This window comes from Megalops cyprinoides, chromosome 8, assembly GCF_013368585.1.
Source record: "Megalops cyprinoides isolate fMegCyp1 chromosome 8, fMegCyp1.pri, whole genome shotgun sequence".
Classification (NCBI taxonomy): Eukaryota; Metazoa; Chordata; class Actinopteri; order Elopiformes; family Megalopidae; genus Megalops; species Megalops cyprinoides.
The window spans coordinates 28,489,715-28,512,800 of NC_050590.1; the positions used below are offsets into that span (position 1 = coordinate 28,489,715).

General features: G+C 42.2%; 1 protein-coding gene across 3 annotated transcripts in view; it reads left to right on the forward strand.

Moving 5' to 3' along the window:
• LOC118781744 (myotubularin-related protein 13-like) overlaps nt 1-23,086 on the forward strand; it is a 113,653-nt gene that overhangs the window by 55,839 nt on the left and 34,728 nt on the right. For all 3 annotated transcript variants that reach the window (XM_036534773.1, XM_036534771.1, XM_036534772.1), the window contains exons 6-16: nt 1,282-1,387; nt 8,806-8,938; nt 9,456-9,564; nt 9,851-9,964; nt 11,742-11,819; nt 12,022-12,135; nt 13,198-13,326; nt 13,712-13,810; nt 13,988-14,192; nt 14,727-14,836; nt 15,638-15,787. In XM_036534773.1, the coding sequence (XP_036390666.1) occupies nt 1,282-1,387; nt 8,806-8,938; nt 9,456-9,564; nt 9,851-9,964; nt 11,742-11,819; nt 12,022-12,135; nt 13,198-13,326; nt 13,712-13,810; nt 13,988-14,192; nt 14,727-14,836; nt 15,638-15,787 (1,347 nt within the window). The remainder of the gene's footprint in view (nt 1-1,281; nt 1,388-8,805; nt 8,939-9,455; nt 9,565-9,850; nt 9,965-11,741; nt 11,820-12,021; nt 12,136-13,197; nt 13,327-13,711; nt 13,811-13,987; nt 14,193-14,726; nt 14,837-15,637; nt 15,788-23,086) is intronic.

Below are 23,086 nucleotides of genomic sequence, written 5' to 3' on the forward strand. Positions count from 1 at the left end.
AGTTCAGTGGTGACAGCCACATTAAAGTTTTCCCCCACATAAACCACCCCTGTAGAGAGATGAAAACCTTTAAAAAAAATACTGAAGAAGTTTGGTTTAAAAAATAAGCCCAAATATCAGACAGCGTGTATTTTTGTGTTAGAAATGAAAGAATGTGGCCTCATAAAAGGCTTACACAGTAATTCCATCAATGCAGATTGCAGCTCAAAATTTTCACGTAATTTGCTGATAAATACATTGCACAATTTTGCTCAAACCATTGTTCTCTCTAGCCATGCCAATATGCTTTTACACTGATCAAACAGAAAATGCATTACAGACCTCAAGACTGTTACAGATTCATTGATCACCACAACACAATTTATAGCTTAATGGAATATGAATCAGGGGAGTTAGAAGACACTAGCTCTCCCTCTCTCTCTTTCTCTTTCTTTCTTGTCAAACTTACATTGGCCATACAGAGTCAGTTCTCCAAAAAAGCAGCCACTACGTCCGAATAATGGTGCAGTTTACCATATGTGAGGCTTCTTGTAAGTTTGCTGCACAAAGGTTAAACTCATTCTATCAGGTGCCAACTGTGCTATGCTCTCCCCGTGTTATTTAGGTTATGTCAACATCCTTACTTACTAAATGCAGTCAAAGTCGTAGGCCCCATCTCAAAAGCCAGGTCAGTCCTACGCTCTGCACAAGGCTTGTGTGGCATGGGTGTTATTCATTTGCTGGAAGTGCATCCTTATGTGCTGAACTGCAATTGCACACTCCTTTGTTTTAAAGTAGGTGACCCATGGCCGCATTCTGATAATTATTGGCAATTTTGTTCTACATACCCATCATGGTCTCTGATCTGTGACCTCCCAGGATCTTGGCTCCTGGGCAGCATTTGCTTTCACTCAAATAAAGATTTTTCTTTTCCTTATCTTCGTTTTTGGACCCTTGTGGAATTTTTCTGGATTTCAAAACCATTCTTATGAAATGTCATATACTGTGTTGTGTGCCAGATTTGTCCCCTTCCCTTCCGAAGTAAAATGGAAGAGAAACGTACACATAGCAAAAGTCTTTTTTTTGGAGAAAATTCTAAGGTAACATTCTGTCTGGCTGTCATTTGGTGCCTCCATTGGTAAATACATTTTTACACTGTTTTCCTGTGGAATTTTTTGTCAGTGAATAATACAGAGTGATCTGAAATTTGTGAAATGAAATATTTTTAAAAAAAGACAATGCATTGCCTAAATAGTGGTACGTGGCCTTCACACTTACCTGGACATTCTGGCACTCCTACAGAAACTCTTCTCTCTGGGAGCAGGCGACCGGCAGCTCATCCAAACCCCTCTGAACGATAACCTGCCCATCACGGGGAAGAGTGTGGCCCTTCTCTTTCAGCAGCTAGGTGAGTGTTAGAGATATTACACAGTAGCACAGTGGTCAGCCTGCTCCATCCAATAATGCAAATATCTCCATCCTAACATACATACCAGCACCTTCAGCTGAAGTAACTTATTCCATCTCAGTTCTTTTTGGAAAGAAAATTTCTAAACTGTAGTGCTAATTATTGCAAATAAGTTGGTAAAATCTCTTTGCTTTAATACACCTCCAATACACATTTTGACCTCAATGGACTATATAAAATTGCCATCACGTGTGTGAAACACAAATCAGTTTTCAGCTGAAAGAGCAGTCATATTGCGTTTATTTAGCACAGTCAATTATAATTGACAGTCTGATGAGGAAACACTGGAGGACTCTGCTTTAGTGTGCCATCATTGCTGTAAAGTTTGCAGGAAGTTCACACCCCAAAGATTATGTTGTTTAACTTAGTTTGCATTTGTGACAAACATGTTTGTCCAGAAGGTGAAGCATTAGATTATTCTGGAACATCCACTTTAATCATATTGTTTAGATCTTTGCATTGGTTTATTTGAGCAAGTAGCTTATTTGTCAGACAAGTCTCAGTGTAATTCTCATTTGCTGCTGTTCACATCAAATTGTGGGTTTTTTTTTTTTTTGGTTACATTGCATTAAGAGGCTCAGCCAAAAGCTGTTCACGTGGATGTTAATGATTTCACAGCCAGTGCATATTCACAAATCCAGCCTGCTCAGATAAAGCTTCACTAAGCACACCGATAATAGTTTTACGGACATTTAAAATTCAATTTATGGGATTTGAATTTGAGTTATGCATCAGGCACATGATGTAGCTTACCTTATCTCTTTGTTGACTCCAAATTGGCATTACATGTTTTGTGATGGTGTGTCAATGTGATAGGGATGGTAGAAAGTATGCTGTATTTTTATTCACTTTTATAGACAGCATGTTTTTAAAGTAAGTGTCACCTTCAGCCAACCACAGCCTTTATTTTACCTCGAGTTGAAAGTTTGTTAGAACTATATTGAAGACTTTTCTTTCCAAGAAATGTTGGATATACAGCAACAATGCTGATGATTGCTAGAACTGTGAGTAATATTATAGATAATATTAACAGTAGATTCATGTTTGCTTAAAAAGGAGCAATAGTTTCACACATAGTTATGAACTGTACCAGGTGTATTAAAATACTATGAAAGTACCAGGTGTATTAAAATACTATGAAATAATTTTGAATGCTTTTCACAGGTAATTGATTGGTAAATAAAACTGAACAATATTCCAGGGTGTGTCACGCAGATATTGAGTTGGTGTGCAAGCAATAACCAATAAAGGCTACAATGCAGGCTGATGCACGGTACACTAAAATATTAAAGTAATAAAATATTTTCATTTTTACATGCAGTTCTCTGCTTAGATTGATTAAAAGTTTCCTGTAATGTATTATATTTTAAAGTAGGAGGGGGCATTTCAAAGCCTACAGGCATGCAGATCTACTAGAGCTTTTACTGGGGCCATTTGGAGGTCAAGTGTCCAGGCTGACTTCAGTTTGAATACACAGCAAACGCATGGCTCATTCTTACCTTGACATAAGCTGCGTGCTGGATCTTGTGTTTAACAATAAACAAGTAAATCACTGTTACCCCAGACAATGCATAAAGAAGTGAAAGTAATTAACCATACACATTTTCTCCCCATTTAGCTACTGTACATTCCATTGTGTGCAGTTTACTCTAAGCCTTTAACCACGCTTTCAGGCTATTGCAAAACCTGTAACATGCACCTAAACCATAGTGCTTTTTACCCTTGTTGAGGTTGTATGAGACGTGGGGTTACACGCTTGCAGGATTATCATTATACTGTGTAAACTGTGTAAGTATTAAATGCCACACACTGTGGCATTATCCGACCGGGTGATTATACACGCAGAGACGGATTTCTTCCTCTACAGAATTACGTCATGTCAGTAGAGTAATGATTATTCTTTTCATTATGATCATGATGATTGGTAGTCACAAGTGGTTTTCAATCTAGATTTCATCGTTGACTACATGCATCCTTTTTTGACATTTATATTATTAACATCCTTGAAAGAGCTCCCAGGAAAACCTACAGTTCTACCAGAACAAGTCAAAGCATAAAAAATTTATTCATGTGGCATGGTACAGTATGGCAGATACCCTCACTTACAATTTCTCAGTCACATGCTAAAATGCTTCAATACAAGGGATGGAATAAGAATGCATAATGGTACATGAGCATTTGTTCCTCATGTACAGCTGGAGTGATATCTACAGTATGGGTCCACATAGGTTGTATGAAGGGCCAAAACAAGCCACCTGTCGATATGACAAAATGTAAAGTCCTTAAATGATTTTACTAAATGCTTTTCAGACTAAGACAGCTTCACAGCTCAAGGCATAAGAGAACACAAACCGCAGAGGTGGAGACCCTTGTACTGAGAGAAGTTTGTCTTGGCCATTTCGGCCACGGTTCATTAGAAAGCTGCCATCGAAATGTGTGCCTTTGCTTTGTGTGCACAAATGCACTGTCAGTGACCAGTAGCAGTTACAACTGAATTCGAAGAACAACCAAACATGGCGAAACACATCATTGAGCTAACGTGCACAAGAATACACACAGGACACTCTTCCCAGAGTAGCACCTTGCCTGGAAACACCTGAGACAACAGATAAATACATCCATTAATTGATGGTACCACAGTCAAGACTGAGTTATATTATAATTACTAGCGGAAGATGAGAGCTGACAGCTTTGAGCTGTATTGTGTAATTTGGCAGTAATGTGTTTCAAAAGCTGGGGTGATTATTTGATCAAATAAATTTTATGAAAGTCTTCGGTTGGATGTTCTACACATTCACATGCCTGCCTTGTGTCATTGACTTAATGTGTGCTGGGGTGCTCCAGTTTATCATTTTATCTGGGTCTCTTTCTTATCGGCCAGAATTCATAATTCATTGTTCAGAGCATGTTAGCATGATAGCTATAAGACAAAAGCCATATATGGTTTCTGTTAACCAACACTTACTGAATTTTACTGAATTCATTTACTGAATTCTGAAAGTTTGGATGAAAATTAATGCCATCCAACTGCCATTTTGATTTGCAAAATACAGGTTTCTCACCCAAAAATTATCAAGGGATTACCATGGGTTGGTAAAATCTGGATCATGCTGACTTTCTGGTGATACTTTATTTGAGGGGTCTACTATCTATTGAAAGGATGACAACCTGTGAAAGCAATGACAGGCAAAATTTTGTAATGACAGAAAATTTTAAACCCTGTCTCCCACCGTTTTCCTATTGGACACCTTGCCATACCTTCCAGGGGTTGAGCCACTTCTTTTGGTGATATGCCCAAGATTGACAAAACTCACTGCAATCACCATGGCAACTGCAGCAAAAATGATTTGAAGCCAAACATGTTTCATGAATTTGTGTTGGAAGAATGTCATTTCAAAGGAATGCTGTTTGTTTTATTTGTTCTTGATTATAGCTCAATGTTGGCTCATGGTAATCCATTTAAGGGGGAATCTTCTTTTTTCCCTAGAACAGTGTTATTGGAGATGTTGATTTTTTATTTTTATTGGAATAAACAGGTTTGACATTATTTGTGGCAGGTCACTTCAAAGGATTACACTGGCATGCAAGCCACCTTTGGAGCAGATTAGTCCAGGCCAGGGGTAAGGAGGCTCCTGGAGTGCTACCCCTCTGCACATGGACTCTCTAACCTAGGTCATGCAGCAGTGCATGTGGGACTTCTGCCCAAGCACTTAACAGCCTCAGGCATCTACTCTTGATTAGTCCAATCTATCTACTCTCTCCAAAGTCAGAATCCTGCCAGCCTGCAGACCTGTTGGACCAGTACTAAGGAGATCAGGTCTCACCCGGTACTGTATTTTATTTAGACTGTTTTTGGATATAATGTCAGATTACTGCTGGCACTGGAGTCAAAAATTAAGGATCTTGATGGGGCTAAACCCAAAGTAGACTGTGGGACTACATTTTGCAGTGTTACGGCCCAGACTTTCCCAAATAGTACTCCATCAACTCTGTATCCCAAACGAAGCTGCATTAAGCCGGCAGTATGGCCATCAATGTGATCCTGTTTGGCAGGCATCACAGACCTGGCATCCCAGCGATTTGTGCGCTCATCACCCCTGCGGCAGTGTGGTGCGGCGCAGCCTGACCCAGCCCACCCCTGGGCCCGCTCCAGCATGAGCTAATGTAAGTGTCAGAGCGTGTTCTGCACTTACTTACCATCTCCCATGGTCCCGTTGTTCTTTTCCACAGATGTATCAAAGAATGTTGCATGTCATGCTTCTGGTTAAAAAAAGCCCTGTCCAAAAGCCAGGTTTGTTAAAGCTCATCTCCAACCACACGCCTAAAGTATTACAAAGCTGTCATAAGAGACCTATGTGCATATTTATGTATTTACTCAGATTTTATTTTCTATTCAGAAATGTAATTTTAGAACACTGAAAGGCGGGGGGGGCTTGTGGTGCTGGATCATAAGGCATATGATGTACACTACTGTACCTAAACACTGAACCAAACCAGCCAAGATAGACACGTTTTACAGAGACTCTTTTTTCGGTTCATGTAATTTATTTTTTTTATAGTGTTTCAATGTTCTCATTCTCATTAATATTTTCTGTTGGTGTTCTGCAATGGACTTTTTCCATTTTTCTGTCTCTCTTTGTAAACGTGTTTCACTTTTTTTTTTTTACCCACCTCTACAAAGGAAGAGTACATTGGTCAGCAAAGGTGAAATTCCACCAAGAAATGAATTACTTTCATTAATGGTTTTTGTTTTCTGTGGTCATGAATATTTGAAAATTTATTAATTTCAGCCTGTAATAGTTCTCAGATTTTCTTTCCTGTGTTCAGTGACTGATGCAGCATACCTAACATTCTTAGAAGCACAGTGTGGCTTGAAACCAAGCTATTGTTCTTAGAAAGGGTTGAAAGCTGGCACAGAAGGAGAAATTGGATTGGATTGGATTTTTCCACAGGGTTTCATATATTGCAGACTTGATTCGACAAATTGGATTAGGACTGGATTTTGTGGTTGTGTGGTGCAGTCAAGGCTCTTAAATAGGAGATAAACAATAATGTCAGTAATAATACTCAGTTTACAGATGTAACAACGTAAGGTGGAGTGGGTACTTCCTTTTCATTTCTGTGTAACGCAGTGAGGGGGAGTGCATTTTTAAAGCGCTGTATCAGTGATGAACCGGGCCCTCTTTGAGCAATTAGGCTACAGCAGTTCCTCTCCCCCATCTCTGTGACCCTGATGCTGCACAGCTAACTGCTTAGACCGTGAGTAATGACACGCTATATGTGTAGCCCCGGATGGCCACCCAGGCTCCCTGAAATAACATGTCACATGACAAACTGCAGCAGGGTCACAGCTCCCAGTACTCTCCTGTCCGAGACACGGGGTGGTGGGCAAAATTCTCACACTGATTCCTGACAGGTCAGCTACAGAGCTGGAGCTGCGACCTCACTCCATCACATTAATGCAAACGGAGCATGTTTGTTTATCTTTACGTCATACAGTCATTGCTGGCCCCAGAAAATGCCTCATTTACTGGTTTACCAGTCAGATCTGGGGATGGCCTGTCACCAGAGGCTCCTCAGCCTCACGGTTTCCTTCTTTGAGCTGCGGAATTTTAGTGAGGCCATTGAGGCTGCCACATCTACTCATGAATATTGAATCAGCGGTGGCACTCTTATGGCCTATCAAGGGATAATTTGATAGTGCCAAATAAGGGCACGTTGTAGCAGTCCCCGCTGTGACATCTGTCCCATTCACAGAGAGCTTGATAGTGAGTGGTTACCCCCTGCCACTGAGAAATAATTTCCATCAACTATGTCATCAGCAACAGGAAGCACATCCTCCAGGGAATAGGAAGAAAGCTGCAATCAACAGTCCAGACTGGTGTGGGTGCCACTGTCCTGTTCTGCTGCTTTTATTTAGCGTCGGGGAATGTGTTGGTGTTTCCACAGATAAGTAAACACCTCAAGGTCAGAAAACAAGTATGGGTAAATACTCCACACATCGGTATGAAGCAGCAGCCCCAGTAGTAAAACAATGCATGCAGCACACACCACACATTGTATATTGCTTGGACTACACCGTTTTAGTCACTGCTTGATTCAGTGGTGTGGAATTTAAGAGACAAATTGCAAATGCATATCATATCTTCATTGCCCCCCTAATTTCTAAAAGCTTGTCCATTATGTTCTCGCACTGTGTAAAAGGCATGTAGACCAGCAATGAAAGAATCACAAAAATTAATGGAAAAAATACTTGCATGTTTTTTTCTGTTTGAGAAGTTCCAGATTTGACATCAAGGTATGCCATCAACAGGAAGGACACTGTACATTCTCATTTCTGCATTCCTGTTTATTGGTGAATTTCCCGGCTTGGTGAAGACAGAGCGGAACTCTGGGTGTTCAGTAACAGGAGGGATATTTCTGTCAGCATTTTTCTGCCTCTATCTTTGTGTAACGTGTGATTAATTGGTCCATTGGCTGTATGATAGCAAACAATAACAGGAACTGTAAACTTGGGATCTGTCTAGACTGTCATGTTGGTATTTGCCATTTATCATTTGTCTTTTGTCAAAGGAAGTGGTCCTCTGCTCTATTTTGAGAGACATATTTCTGTTTGATACACTCTAATTGTATAATTCCAAAGCTCCTCAACAACAGATGCTAGTTTAGTCCACATGTAGTCTATATCATAGTGCTTAGTTTTCAGTCTTGAGAACACTTGAGAAGGTTGTTGCTGTTGTGCAAACTGCTGTCCTTTCACAAGAGAAGTTGTACTCTATTAGCTCCATCCATTTTACATACATTCCTTAACCTAGATTTTGCCTGAAATATGATAGTGCTATTTAACTAACCCTAGATGAACTTTCTTAAAGGGGCTAAATTCATGTGACAATGCACTGATTCCTTTCTTTAACAACCACTCTTCTTCCAGTGATCTGATCAGTGTCACCTCCCATTTTGTAGCCAAAGTCAATATCGAATATGACATTGGTTATTTACAATCCGAATATGTTACCCAAGAAAGTTAATCATGCCAAAAGACAGAGACTGCTAAGAATAGCAGAAAAATCATGGATAATTATTTCCTATCTTGTCATTAATGTTTAGTAATAAAATGGCTATAGATGTTCAGGTGCAGAAACTTGATCTGAACCACATGTTACTTATGTTTTACTGCAAAAGGAACAGTGAAACATGAATGTATCCTCAGAAACAAGTGGAAATTGTTTGGAAATCTGTCGAGAAAAGGCATCTGTTTTTAATAAAAATCATTATTTTATATAATAGCAGTTGTTGCCCAGCAAATACCTCATTAATTACTTACCCATTCCTTTTTTATTTTATTTTTCTGTTTCTAGGGATCCAGAACGTGCTGAGTTTGTTTTGTGCGGTTCTAACGGAACACAAGGTTCTGTTCCACTCAACCAGCTACCAGAGACTGGGGGACGCCTGCCGAGCTCTCCAGGCCCTCATGTTCCCCCTCAAGTACAGGTGAGGATCCACCCACCTGGGTAATAAGGAGGGAGTGCTATTCTCACATTATCTAAGAATAAATCCTTTTCCTCTTGGTGCCTCAAGTTTTGTTATGAATTTTGGAATCAGTTAAAATAGGCTTTGACTCATAATAAACCTCTGAATTTAGATGCCCCACCAGAAATTCTGTCTGTTATTACTTATGAATACATCATCCAGCAATGGCCCTCCCTATAATGTTAAAAGGGAAGTGTTAGCGCAGCGTGACCTCGGTTTCGGCTGTTTCTCATCAAACTTTGAATTCCTCAGGGGAATCCTCTTTCAGTACAGACACTAATTGGCTTCCATTGTGATTCATTTTTCTGGTGAACAATGTTAACCTCAATGTTTCACAGCTTATTTCTAGTATATTTTTAGACACAAGCCTCTTTACTTGTCACGTTATAAATGTTCTGCTTGTTGCTTTTCCAGAAAACATCCTATGGATGTCATGCTGTTGTAATGATTGTTTCCGTTTCATTTTTCCAAAACCAAGTTACCCCTACATTCCAATCCTGCCCTCGCGGTTGCTGGAGGTTTTGAGTTCCCCAACGCCCTTCATCATCGGGGTGCATTCCATGTTCCAAAGTGAGATTCAGGAATTGGTGAGTGTGGGGATCTCTCTGTGACTGAGCTGCTATAATCTGTGACTTTGACTGATCACCACTTGGTAAATTTGTTTTAAGAATCCCCAGAATGCCCTCCAAACTATGGGCAGCTGTGTGATGGTGTAGCTAGGGAATGGGCATGGGGATTGCAGGATTGAATCCATGTTGGAGTGCTGCTGTAAAACAAGATGTTTGAACTTCAGTGAATGTAAATGGTGAGCATGTAGAATGCAAGTTGTATTTATAGATGATCAGCTTTGCTTAAGCCATGTGTTTTCCTTAGATGGATGTCATCATCACCGACCTGGACGGAGGAACAATAAAGATCCCAGAGTGTATCCACCTTTCCCACCTCCCTGAACCTCTGCTGCAGCAGACCCAGGCAGCACTGTCCATGGTAACCTCCCATCATGCACTGCAGTCTCAACACATAAAAATGGCACTTACACCCCTTATGATTAACATCAGCCGGTACGCTGTAATGCAGAACAAAAGGAGTGAACTCACTCTGATCCGATTGTTCTTGAACTTTGCGCTTCAGTAGTCGCACACATTCACAGGATTATAGCTAAGTTAGGTCAAGCTGGTTTTTGGAAAGCAGTAGCATCTATCATATGACTATGCATTTAAGTCAATTATATCATATGGTGGACGTGAGAGTGGTCACAGCCCAAGCAGGAAACGCCTGACTCTACTGCATACTCCAGAGTGAGAGACAGGCCATGTTTTAATTGACTATACTAAACAGTGAAAGACTGAAAGACTGTCCACATATGAATCCATGCATATGTTTAGGGGGAATGGTATACTTTGAACATTGAGAGCAAAGAGCAATATAAATGTGAACACCCTTATATGCCATGCTAACTGAAAGCTAGAGCTGGGGAAAATAATTGTTTTTACGATGCATCGCGATGCCAAAGTGAAAGTTCCTGCATCGATGCAGAGAAAGAAAATAATTGATTCTTAAAAACTGTAATTAACCCTTTCGCGTGTACGGTCACACCGGTGTGATTAGCCGTTTAGCATAGCATAGCATGCTAAAACCAGACTAGTTCTAAGAACTAGGGTTGGCCGATGGCTGACAGACATCATGATGTTGAGCCGACATCGTGATTTAAACCACCTCCCGACACAGACAGCTGGGCGCATCCTGCCACACACACACTATAATTCCAGTGTCTCTGCTATAACGTAAAAATTATATATTTATTACTTATTTGCGGGGATTTCCCCGGGGATCAACTTGAGCCGTAGGACTGATGAATGCGTATTTCAAGGAGTGTCAGCCAGAGAGCGCAAAAATGAAGGATGGGTTTATTCTAATTATTATATTAGCTCCTTGCGCCTGATTTAAAGGAAAAACAGCTTATTTAATCGCACTATACCGCCCAGTGAAAGCATGTTTTAATTTAGGCGCACACATAAAAAATATTTTTAAATCTGGTTTGCAAATACCTCAGTAAATCAGGGGCAAGTCTACAGAGCGAACTCTCCCGTTCTCTACTATATCTGTCTTAAACTAATAATTCCTAATCGTTATATTGTTATAAACTTTTTTCACCATGTCTCGCCCTGCACATTTACCGATATTTCATGTTTAGGAAAAATATTATCAATGAATTTTTAATATTGTAGTGACTAGAGAAAACTCTTGCTGATTTTTAGCGTTATTAAGCTTCTCATAGTTTTCAGTTTGCATTTGCATTAACATTTTAGCTTTTCCTCAAAGCTAAAATTAGCTAGAATTTTTCCAGTCTAGTCTTCTAATTGCACCGGTTTTAGCATACGCGTTAAACGGCAAACCACACCGGTGTGAACGTGTGCTCGAAAAGGTTGGAAAAAAAAACTTGTCTTTTAAACAGTGGATTTTCTTGAACTTTAAATATAATTCAACTGAAAAACAAATAACCACAACCGCTAATTTACAACTGCTATTTATGAAAACAGCAGTTAAACAAAAAGTTGAAAACTAAAAACAGTTCAAATCTGAGGGATGGTATTCTTGTATTAATAAGAAAAAAAAAAAAACATGGAGGAGAAGATGCATTGTGATGCATCGAGAATCTTTTTGTAATCGAATCGCTACCCTTTGAATAGTAATCGAATCGAATCGTGATACCAGTGAAGATTCGCACCTGTACTGAAAGCCTATAAATGTTCTTCCTTTCAAGGTTTTGCATCCAGACCTCGAAATAGCAGACATTGCTTTCCCACCTCCCCGCACAGCCTCATCTAACATCAAACTGTTGGTAAGTATTACAAACAGCACAGTACAGATTCTTCCTTGTGCAGCGGACTCAGTGGTGGTGAGAATGTGGACCTCCCCACAAACAGGTATGTTGTTTGGAGGCATCTGTTCTTACACTAAGTGAGCTCTTTGCTGTACGTGATTTGCCAGTGTGCGATTCAGATTCCTGCTGATTGGTTCTTCCTTCCCTCCATGTTTTCCAGGACAAGGAGGTACGGGCGGTATTCCTGAGGCTGTTTGCGCAGCTGTTCCAGGGCTATAGATCCTGCCTGCAGCTGATCCGCATCCACTCCGAGCCCGTCATACACTTTCACAAGGTGAGGCCCGACCTCTCGCCACCTTAGTCCCCTGCTGTGATCCCGCACTGCACCATCAGATAAGGTCAAATGTGTCCCGCGCCTGCCAATATGTTTGATGTCCCAAAACGCCCTGAACGTTTTCTTGCTAGCGCATCTGTGTTCCGGTATGTCGCGTGATTCCACGCTCATTGTTTTTTTTTTTTTGGGTCAGCCTGCAGACATGCATGATTCATTTTTGTATTCCTTTTGCCACTTTTTGTTTGTTTCTGTGTCTGTGTATCCTTGGTAACATTTCACCATGTCTTTCACACTGTTTCCCCCCAAAACCAAATGGTCCAATAATGAGCCAGGAATTGATCCCCTTTACTTATGGTGCTAAGCATGTGCAAATTCAGTGTGAATAACAAACTGGTGTGTAGTGTAGTTTGGGAATTTTGCCTTTGCTTTGGAATGAAAAGACTGATAGTAACTCTGGGTCTTAGTTTCTTTTATCTGAAGGTGAAAAGTGCTAAGGAGATATAGAATTAATCACCAGTTTGATCCTCATTTTTTGTTGGATGAATGTATGGTCTTGCCTTGTTATTTGATGATAAACAAGATAATGAAATCAATCTTTATTATTTCAAGTTGGCAAGGACCATAAGCCAAACATGTTTGCAGTATAAAGCAATGGAAAACTTGAGTCACTCCTTTTCAATTTTAAAAAAATGGAAGATTTTAGTCTGCAGCAATTTTTGAACAACTTTCTCTGACATTCCAGTTTGTTACTGATGATGACCTCTGATAATGACTATTCTGTTCTGTACCTGCGATCCACTGATCATGTCTGTTGTCCATGCTGCTCATATGACCCTTCTGTATTTGACCTACTGATTAGGTCTGTTAACTCTGCTCCTCCCGTGACCTTTCCCGGTGATCTACCAATCTTGTCTTTTGCTTATTCTCTGGTTATGTCTCTTACTTGTATTCCACTGAGTGTAATCTGCAATCCAATGATCACTTCTTTTGCCATACTCTTCCCATGACTGCACTGTCTGTTTATTAAACATTGATCATGTCTTTTGTCCGTTCTCCTCTCAGACAGCCTTCCTTGGCCAGCGAGGCCTGATCGAGAATGATTTCCTGACCAAGGTGTTGGATGGCATGGCATTCGCTGGCTTTGTGTCTGAGCGAGGCCCTCCCTACAGAACTTGTGATCTCTTTGACGAGGTATTGCATGGCGTACACCAGCTGCCATCCATTCCCCACCCTCCTGTGTCCATCTGCAAGCTTAAACCTGGGTGCGACCATGGATGGAGAGGGCGAGGCTGTCTGTTCTCTCCAGAAAGCCAACTTGCCTTTGGATGAAGGCAGATTCCACTGCCTGTTTTCCATGGAATTTAACACTCCACTGACATCATTGGCAAAGTACTGAGAAAATAAGAGAGGGAAAAGCTTGACTATAAGAGGAGAGAGTGGATGTGATGGGTGAAGGAACCACTGCTGGAGTTGTTTAGTTTTTTTCCATGCAGTGATACAGCAGGAGAGTCATTCATTTGCACATGTCTTCTTGGGTGCGGTTGTCCTGGTTGAGTGACTGTTTTTCCCCTTGTAGCTGGTGGCCTGCAATGTGGAGCAGTTTAAAAATGAGGAGGAGAACCCAGCCCAACTGCAGAGGTGCATACGGGAGCTGTCTGAGCAGCTGTATAAGAATGTGAGTCACAGAGAATGCCATGCTTACTGCAATAGACCTGTTTGCCTGACACTGATGCATCATCCCACTCTGTTGCACAGCACAGTCATATGAGACTCTCGCCATGCTGTGAGACAGAGCCACACTTACCACATCCAGATTATGCTCTGCTGTTTTTTTTTGTCTTGTGGTTGACAGGAGAATCCCAATCCCCACATGGCTTTCCAGAAAGTTCCTCGGCCCACGGAGGGCTCCCATCTGCGGGTTCACGTGATGCCATTCCCCCTGCTGGATCAGGGGCGTGTGGAGACAGTGCTGCAGGAAGGCCTGGCCAAGCACCATGCTGCCCCCACCAGCACTCGTCCCGAGAAGAAGTGTGTGGTGCCTGCTGGGCCACCTGTGGGTAGGTAGATGGAGCCTCCATTGTTATGTCTGCTTCTCTCCCTGTACAGTCAAGGAGCCTGCTCTCACACACAGTCACATAAAGGTTTATGTGATCATAGGATGAGTTGGTGATTAATTGGTGTTCACTAGCCACCCTGCACTTTCCCATGAGGTTCACTGAAAAATCATCCAAGAGTGCTGCAGGCAGTCACTGGGTACTTATTCTTTATCTTTGAGAAATATTCTGTAATTAAGATATCATCGTTCATGGCTGATAATTTAAAATGTAAATACACTGCATATGGTAGATGAAAATAAACAGGCTGTGTGTTTGATATAATGCGTTATCTTCACACTGATTAGCTAATGACTTCAGTCACCGAGGAGATAAAATGCTGGAAAAGTTTACAGTGGGACTGATATTCTGATTGCGGTTTGACTGGTGTGCCCATTCCGGTTGGAGCCCGTCTTTTTACAGTGGCTGTGATGCTGCAGCATGAAAGCATGAGTGTTTGTCCAGCCCCAGGTGACCGCTGTTTGTCTCCCTCCTCAGTGTCAATCATGAGCAAAATGAGCTCGGTCTTCAACAGCGCAAGGAGGCTGGAGGTCATGAGGAGTTGCATCGCTTTCATCTTCGACAGTAAAACCTTGGAGACGGAGAAGGTGACCCCTCAAACCACCCAACCACCCATGTCTCTGGAATAACATCATTAGTGGGGGATTTGATTAATTGTCCATATCTACACAGATGCATTCTGGAGCCAGGGTTATTTTCAGGCCTCATTCACCACTCTTTCACCATAATCATCCTTTACAGCAAGCGCCTGTACACAGGAAAAATTCAGACCAAAAGGCAAAACCAAAAACCCCACCACTCAAAAACCCTTGTGGTTAAAAAACAGGCATATGTTGAGATAAACTGGAGTAGAATAAATACATAAAATATATACAAATTACAGAAAAGCACAGTTGATGGTTACAGCATGAAACACCATCACATTGCAAATTATCCCTCACCACATGTAGCCATGGATACATAGCTAGTAGACCACTGCCAAGGTCTCCTCCAGTCCAGTAAACCCATCTCTGAACAACGTATGTGTAAAGTATTTTTGAGGCATTTCAATGTTTCCATGAATACATGATACCTTTCACCGGGTAAAGTGTTTGCCTGTGGCTGCTCTCAACATCATGATGATGTGAATATGGTTACTCCTGACAGCAAGTGGTTGCAGAGGTCCAGACTGGTGTTTTATGACTGCAGACTTGGCAGGGTGGCAGACAGTTTTTAGGAGATGTACTGGGTGTGGGTTAATGGGAGCTGAAGAGCAATGTCCTTTTCCTCCACACTGGTGGGACGCAGGATCAAGACATAGGGGTCCCTAACAAAGGCCATGTTTTTTGTGAAAGCTGGTGGTTTTGAGCATGCCTGTGTTGACTTTGTGTCACTCACATTGTGCTCAGACACTCCCAGCTGCTCTCCGTGCCCTGAAAGGGAAGGCAGCACGCCAGTGCCTGACAGAAGAGCTCAGACAGCACGTGCAGCAAAATCGGGCCATTCTGGACCACCAGCAGTTTGACTATATTGTTCGCATGATGAACTGTGCCCTTCAGGTGAGTGCAATGTCATCCTCTGTCTCTCACAGAGACACATACACACACAGGTTGAGCACCCTCCCTGTCGAGTCACATTTGTTCTTCCGGCAAATGCATTCCTGGACTTGATTTCAGATGAAACCATCAGTGCATGGGAACCATCTGAGTGGCTGATCTTGTAGTTCTTGTTTATTTCCAATGCATTTCTTCACTTCACCATTCTTGGTTCCAGTGGTCCTTCATCCTCTCTAATTGATGTCTAACAGGTAACCAATGGGACAGAGAGAAACGCCTGTGCATTGTTGCGCCGGCCGATTCCCCTTTTCTGTCCAGTCTCAGGGGTTTTTCATGCAGCAGAAGTGGCTGGTTTTAATTTAGTGCGAGCACTGACATTTGTAGTTGTTTATAACACATGGAGTCCTTAATGGAAACCGTACGAGAGCCGGCCGGCTGTCCCAGTGCTGAGTCTGGCGTGTAAATTTAGAACATACCTTTCGCTCCGCTGTTGCACAGCTCCCCAGGCCCTGTGCTTGGCAGACAGTAACGTGGTATGCATACATTTTCTTTAGCTCTTTTATTTTTTAGGTATGGTTGACTGCGGTGAGTCATTAGTGTGTATTTGTTATCTTTTGTATAAATTATGTACTCCGTGTATATATATATATATATATATATATATATATATATATATACCTGTATATATCTGTATATATATGTATATATATATATGTGTGTAGATATATGTGTAGATATATCTATATATTTTAATGATAACCATATATTTATCTTTTATTGCTGTCATGAGTATCATTTGACTTAATTGGTTGTTTTATATCCCAAGGCTCTTGTGTATCTGTTGGTTTACTTGTTTTATTTATCAGCAGAGATAGTAATGAGTTTATTGTCATGCTGTATTCCTGTATTCCATTCCTCTACTGTATCGGTCCCTCTATTATGAGACATTGAAGAGACAAATCCGCCTCACTTCCTGTCGGCCATACTGTGGGATTTGGTCATGCTGTGCAGGGGAGCCTCTTTGGATTCCTTGCATTTTTGGTTCAATGATACAGGCCAATTAATCCCAACATCTGCCTGCGCATAACCCTCAGGATATGCTGTGAGGTCAGCGGACGTGTCACTTCCCCTCTGCCTGTAAAAAAGCTAAAGCACCAGGTTTGAATGCAAGACCAAGAGACTTGTATACTTTCCTCTGCTTTACCGGAGGATGTGATTGTAGTAAAAGTGGGAAGACCTTAACGTGCCATTTGATCTTAGGAGCCGCATTTTTTCTGGCAGTTAACTTTTCTTTGCCTTCTCTGTCCGAAGCTGTAGTGTCAATGCAAATGACATATGGTTTCCATGCATTGGTTGAGAATGGAAACACTGTAATTAAATTTCAACATTAATTTCAAGGCACGTGTACACATTGTAAATCTTTTCCGGTGCTGATGTGACTGCTCAGGAATGTTTGGAACGATGTAGAAATGTGTGGCCATTATATTGTTTTATGTGGTGCCGTTATCTGATAGTTGAACTGGAAATGCATTCGTCATGTAGTGTTTTTCATGGACAAATGGGATCCTGATGTGGTCCATTTTTCCAGAAGAGGGCCAAATGGCATTCACAGCTTAAAGATTTACACTGTGTGGGACCTGCGCTTTGTGCCGTTGTCTTGGGAATGCCATATCCCGCAGAAAATGCCACACGTCAATGTATCTGAAACCCAAACAAAAGTAGCAGTCAGAGTCAATTAATCAAGATGTCAACCTGAGCTAGGGCAAAACCGTTTTTGTTGAAATAAAAGTAATTACATATGGATTAATGGGACCAAAAGTCCAGCATGTTGCCCAAGGTCACAAGGCAATGTTTCCACGGCGTTCCAGGGTTGAAGAGATGGGCAGACACACTTGTAAATGAGCAACAGTCACCACCTTTGACATGCTCATACTTAGAATCTTGTCTGAGGACAGTTGTCTCTCAAAGGGGTGACTTGAAACCCGAATACTGAACAATGGAACGTCAAGTGAAACCATGGTCAGGCCCTCGGACCCCGAGGTTCTGAATCAGTGATCAGGTATTCAGGAAATGGAGACACAGGGCTGTGCATCTTGAAAATATGTCCCCTCTTGGAGAGGAAGCCCTGGAGACCGTCCTTATTGGAACTCCGTCAGCAGGCATCTCACGCAAGAGCAGCAAAGGTGTGTGGAACGAAGGCTTTTAGACGTTCACACCCCAGGGGCATGGGCTGTTCAGGCTAATGCTGGGGACCGGGTACTTTTGGGACAACCAGGAATGCAGAATGCAGTGCTCACCGCAGAGTGGACTTGTTTGGTCATGACACTTGCGTGCATCACTGTCATAGATTTATCACCCCCCAGATCATCGGCAATTGTGACAAATGGATAAAAAAAGATTATCTTATTACACTGACAGTTTTATGACTTCTTCTTCTAACTAATTACGTGTTAACTTGTGTTACATAACCCCCCCCCAGCTCCCATCCCATCCAATCCCATCCCAGCCCCAACCAAGTTTTACAGATGTAGACATCCAATGTACATATGTAGCCTGTGAGGCTTTGCCATGACACAATACCTCAGGGAATCATTAAAGGGAATTAGTCTCATTGTGGGTGTTTAGGTTGGGACGTCATTAATGACCCCAGGCCAGCGCCTAAACTGTTAACATGTGTGTCCTGTCGGTTGCTCTGAGTGTCCAGAGATAAGAGGGTCTGCACACGCGTGTCTGCACTTCCCCAGATAGCCGCTTCGCTCCGCCTCTGCTTACTCACTGGGTCACGTAGCTCTACGGATGAGAGGGTGACTGTGACACAAGTGAGCGTGCTGACATAGACCATGTATCCCTCCCTGGCTTACTCTCTGCTGTACAGTGCTGAGAGGATGCTGCTATGGCCAGACCCTGTGCTTTAAGGACAAGCACTTAGAGCACACTCAAGCTGCACTTCATGACAATATACCAACACTCCACCCAAATGAGCTGGTATATCAGTAGTAAAGAGCCAATGTGTTGACCTGCACAGCATGTTGGCATGGCAAAGTAATCTAGTAGTGTTTCACCATTTTTAAACTCAGTTCACTGTAGGGCACCCAATTCTCCCTCCACTGTAGAGTCAGTGTGGTCAAGTGCGTGGTCCAGTACTAGCACTGCACGCTAATACATTGGCACATCACCGTGAAAGAGCTGGTGTCCTAAATTGGGCTGCTCCCAGTGGAGCTCACAGTCACATACTGTGCCTATGTCTCCAGTTTCACATGCGGTATTGCATTGCGTGACAAACAAAGCGACCCTGCAGTTGCAACAAACCTGGGATCGGAAACTATCAGACACTCTTCGCCCCGCTTTACATTATTTCATGTGGATAATTTATGAAACATAGAATTGTTGTTTCACCTGTGTATTCTGAGGCAGTGCATTGTTAAAGCGCCTTACATATTCCAGATACTTTCATAGCCTTGCTCTCCAGCTGAGGTTGAAGGATTTGTCTCAGGCGGGCTATAATGGGAGCAGAAATAGCTGACTGCCTTTCCTGAGCTGGAATGCTGTGCTCCTTTAACAGCCAGACCCTTAAAGACAACACAAGAGGTACTGCTGCTTTTAGAGGTGACTGCAGTTATTTACGTGATCTGTTTGTAATTACCCTCACCTTGGTGAGGTTTTCCTGCTGTTCGGTGTTGCAGTAAGCATGCTGAGAGCGTCCATCACCACTGTCCCCCCAACAGAGCCAGTGTGATTTACATCGTTTGAAAGGCGACCCAGGATTTTTTGTACCATAGCTGTGGAATGGTTCATTAAGAGAGGGCTATTTTCCTCCAGCTCTCTGAAGAAAAATAAAAACATTGTCCTAATTATGGCCTCACATTATGGTGTAGAAACATCTTTTATCACTCAACCTTATAATAAAAGACATATCAGGGAGTGAACGTTCGGCAGACCTATTTTGGTTGCTGTTTTTCCACGTGTTTATGGGGCTGGGCTGGCTGTCTGCACCCTCTTTGGCGGCAGGAAGGTTTTGCTGGGGACCCCTCTGCAGGGGAAGCTGTCAGTGCTACAGACTGTACATTAGTTCTGAGGTCAAGGGGTCGCCAGCATGTGGCAGATGGATGTTTGCTCAGGGAGCACCCTCCCCAACCCGATACCCATGTTGAAGTATGCATAACATGGCTTTGCTTAAGGTGAGATACCCCTAGGCAACCATCAAACAGTCATGGTTACTTTTTGAAGGATGAGTCTGAGTTTAAGTTTGAGTGGAGTCACAGAGCGCCTTGCCACATACCTTCAGCACACACAGCATCTGGGGAGGCTGGTCCTGCTCTCCTCTGGCGGCCCGAGCTCCACGGATGTGAATGGGAGCGATTGTTCCAGGACACGTTTGTTAGTTGTGGCAATGACTAGAGGGCCGGTAGGAAATGCAAATCAACAGCATTACTAAAATTAAACACGGACCGCTGTTCAAGGTTTGAATAGGCCAGGAGTTTACACACCATGTTTTCCACAGATTCAATCTGTGACTGAGTCCAAAGCAACAGCTGGAATTATTTGCTCTGTTTTTCTACACTAAAATTGTAACTGATTCTAGAATCTGCGTATTTATCATCTTATTTTGTCACCATATATACGCAGACAGGCTTGCATGCAATTATTGCTATTGTTATGTATTTAATTTAATTAAACTGTATGATACTGCAAGTCTTTGTATGTGTGTAGGTGGTTGTGTGAGTGGGTGTGTGTGCATACATGTGTGCATGCACAAGGCACACAGGTTTTTCAGTGTACTTTTCTGTTTACTGTTTTCTTGAACAACACTTACTTCAGAATGCTTTTTATTGCACTGTTATGCAAACTTACTGGTTGCATGATTCCTCATACCTTTAAAGAGGTGAGAAGGATAAAGTGGAGTAAATGTTAATTGAATGAATATGGTGCGAGTCATTCAGACCACTCACAGACCATCATTGTGATGAAATTACTCTTGGAAATGAAAGCGTAGACATAGTGCATTGACCTGCAAGGTAAGGTTAAAGTATACCACAGTGTTTGCAAGCAGATGCTGGGAGGAAGAGTGTAGTAAAATCATTTTCACTCTCAGCTGGTTTGCAGAGAGCTACCTTTCAACCTCCAAAATGTTATTACACTGGAACTGAGTGGGCATGAATGCCATGCTTCTGCTTCATGTGATTTACTGCGCTTTATTACCACAAGTTTGTAGAGGGCTTAAAGCTATTTGTACTGTAAGTGCACCTACATGCTGTTTTAGAGCATGTTTGACATTTACATGTGTGTGACACCAAAAATGCATGGTTTAGAGTAGGGTTAATTGACTTATAAAAGGTTATTTCTTTGGGAGATTAATACTTAGGCAGGAATGAATCTAGGAGGTGGACACATTCTGTAGGTTAGGGTGTGAAGTAGAGATACGGCATCTGCACAGAGAATTCTTCGGGTTCTGCAGGGTGCCCTGAGAGGTGTCTGGCCCTTTGGATTTTCAAGGAAGAGCCTCCCATTGTGCAGGTGCTATTCCAGCTATGTGTATGTGACATCACTGCCTGGTCTTACTGGTGTTGTGGTCAAGGCCTGCAGGTATTTTTGTGGGATCAATGGAAACACGAATGATACCCCAGCAAATGGATTTGACAGGATTCCATTTGAGAACAGCGCAATTTCTGAGAACAGTATCAGCCAATTTGTAAACAATTTTCTCAAGTATGTGCATTGAAATGCAAGTTTGAGCAAAATGGTTGGGAGACCCCCCATCCCCCACCACTGTAATGGACTTGCTTCAACAGATTTGTTTAAAACAGAGCAGACCCCCCTGTCTCTCTTTGTCATAAATATTTGCAGCTTTGATAAGCCCTGGCTCTCCCTCGAGCTTAACATCAGATTTGTGGCATGCATAACAATTACATTAACAAAAATATTTATGAAATGCTTTACAAATTCAAGTTTACTGATTAATTTTGCTGTGTGTATGTGTGTGTTTCCTCACCCCAGCTGTGTAATATAAGGAGTCCTGCTGGGGTGTAAAGTCAGAATGCATCTTGGCATCTCAACCATTTCCTCTAATGAGGAGTACAGGCTGAATTCCACTTTATTGCCTCTGGGCCTTGTCATAGCCTGGGCACGTCAGTTAAAGACTGAAGTGTTCCTTGCGGCCACAGGGAAGATGGGTGGGCTGAGATCTCTACCTGTATCTGTTGCCCAATTAGTGACCCTCTCTGAGTGCTGCCCCCCCCCCCCCCCCCCCCCCCCCCCGCGGTGATCTGGTGGAGCAGCAGTGATGTAGACAGTGGGAGTGTAGGACTGCCTGCATGGCGAGGAGATGCAGGTTGTTCTTTACACAGGTTGAATGAATGGATGAGTACAGCTTCTTTTCCTGCCTGGACTGTATAATTTTATGACCATGGTGAAGTGTATCTCTTGGTTGTTGTTGCACCAAGTTTGTCTGCTGACTGTTCCTAATTTTGAGTAAATGGCAGCCAAATGAATCCCTCTGTCATGCACAGTACATCATCCCTGTGAATACATTTTAGGGGGGTGTGATTCCTGTGACTAACAGTATGAGATAAGTATGAGGAAACCACCTCCTCAGAAGGGTCATGCCAGCTAAGCCCAGAGCCCATATTAGTGGGTCTACAATTATCTGCCCCTGCACCCAATAATGAATCAGGAGCAATCTGGGCATAGTGCAAGAAAGGCCCATGCATTGGTTTTTTGCATGGCTGTTTTTAATAGAATGAGGAGGAATATCTGTTTATCAGAGAGAGAGCGAGATGGCGATCAGAGTGATCATCTGAGAGCAGGTCATGTATTATTAATGTAGAAGTTTCTTTTCCCAGAGGATTGAGGGTGCTGTGGGAGTGGCTTCAGACTGTGGTTTTGGACTTGGTGTTCTCAGTGTATTTCACCCGTTTGAGGGTAGGAAAAACAGATTACAAAATCACAAAGCTTACATGCATAGTTGGCGAGTGAATAGTGTCAGTTCAGGAGTTCACCTGGTACTGTGGCCCACCCGACCCTGAGAAATAGAGTATGCCATGTGCTGTTTTTGTCTGTTTATAGACCGGTGCTTCTGTTTGTAGCTGATGTGTAAGGCAGCTTAAGTTGATATGATTTTGCAATAATGAAATAGGTTTAGGTATTTTCAACAAACATGCCATGTTGTTATTTTTAGTGTAATCATTCTTTTATCCTTCTAACTCATGGCCGTTAATTTTATGAACTCATAGAAACTGAGCAGTACACATTAACCTGAGAAGTAAATTAAAACCTCACCGACAAAACCATGACACATTCAGTTTG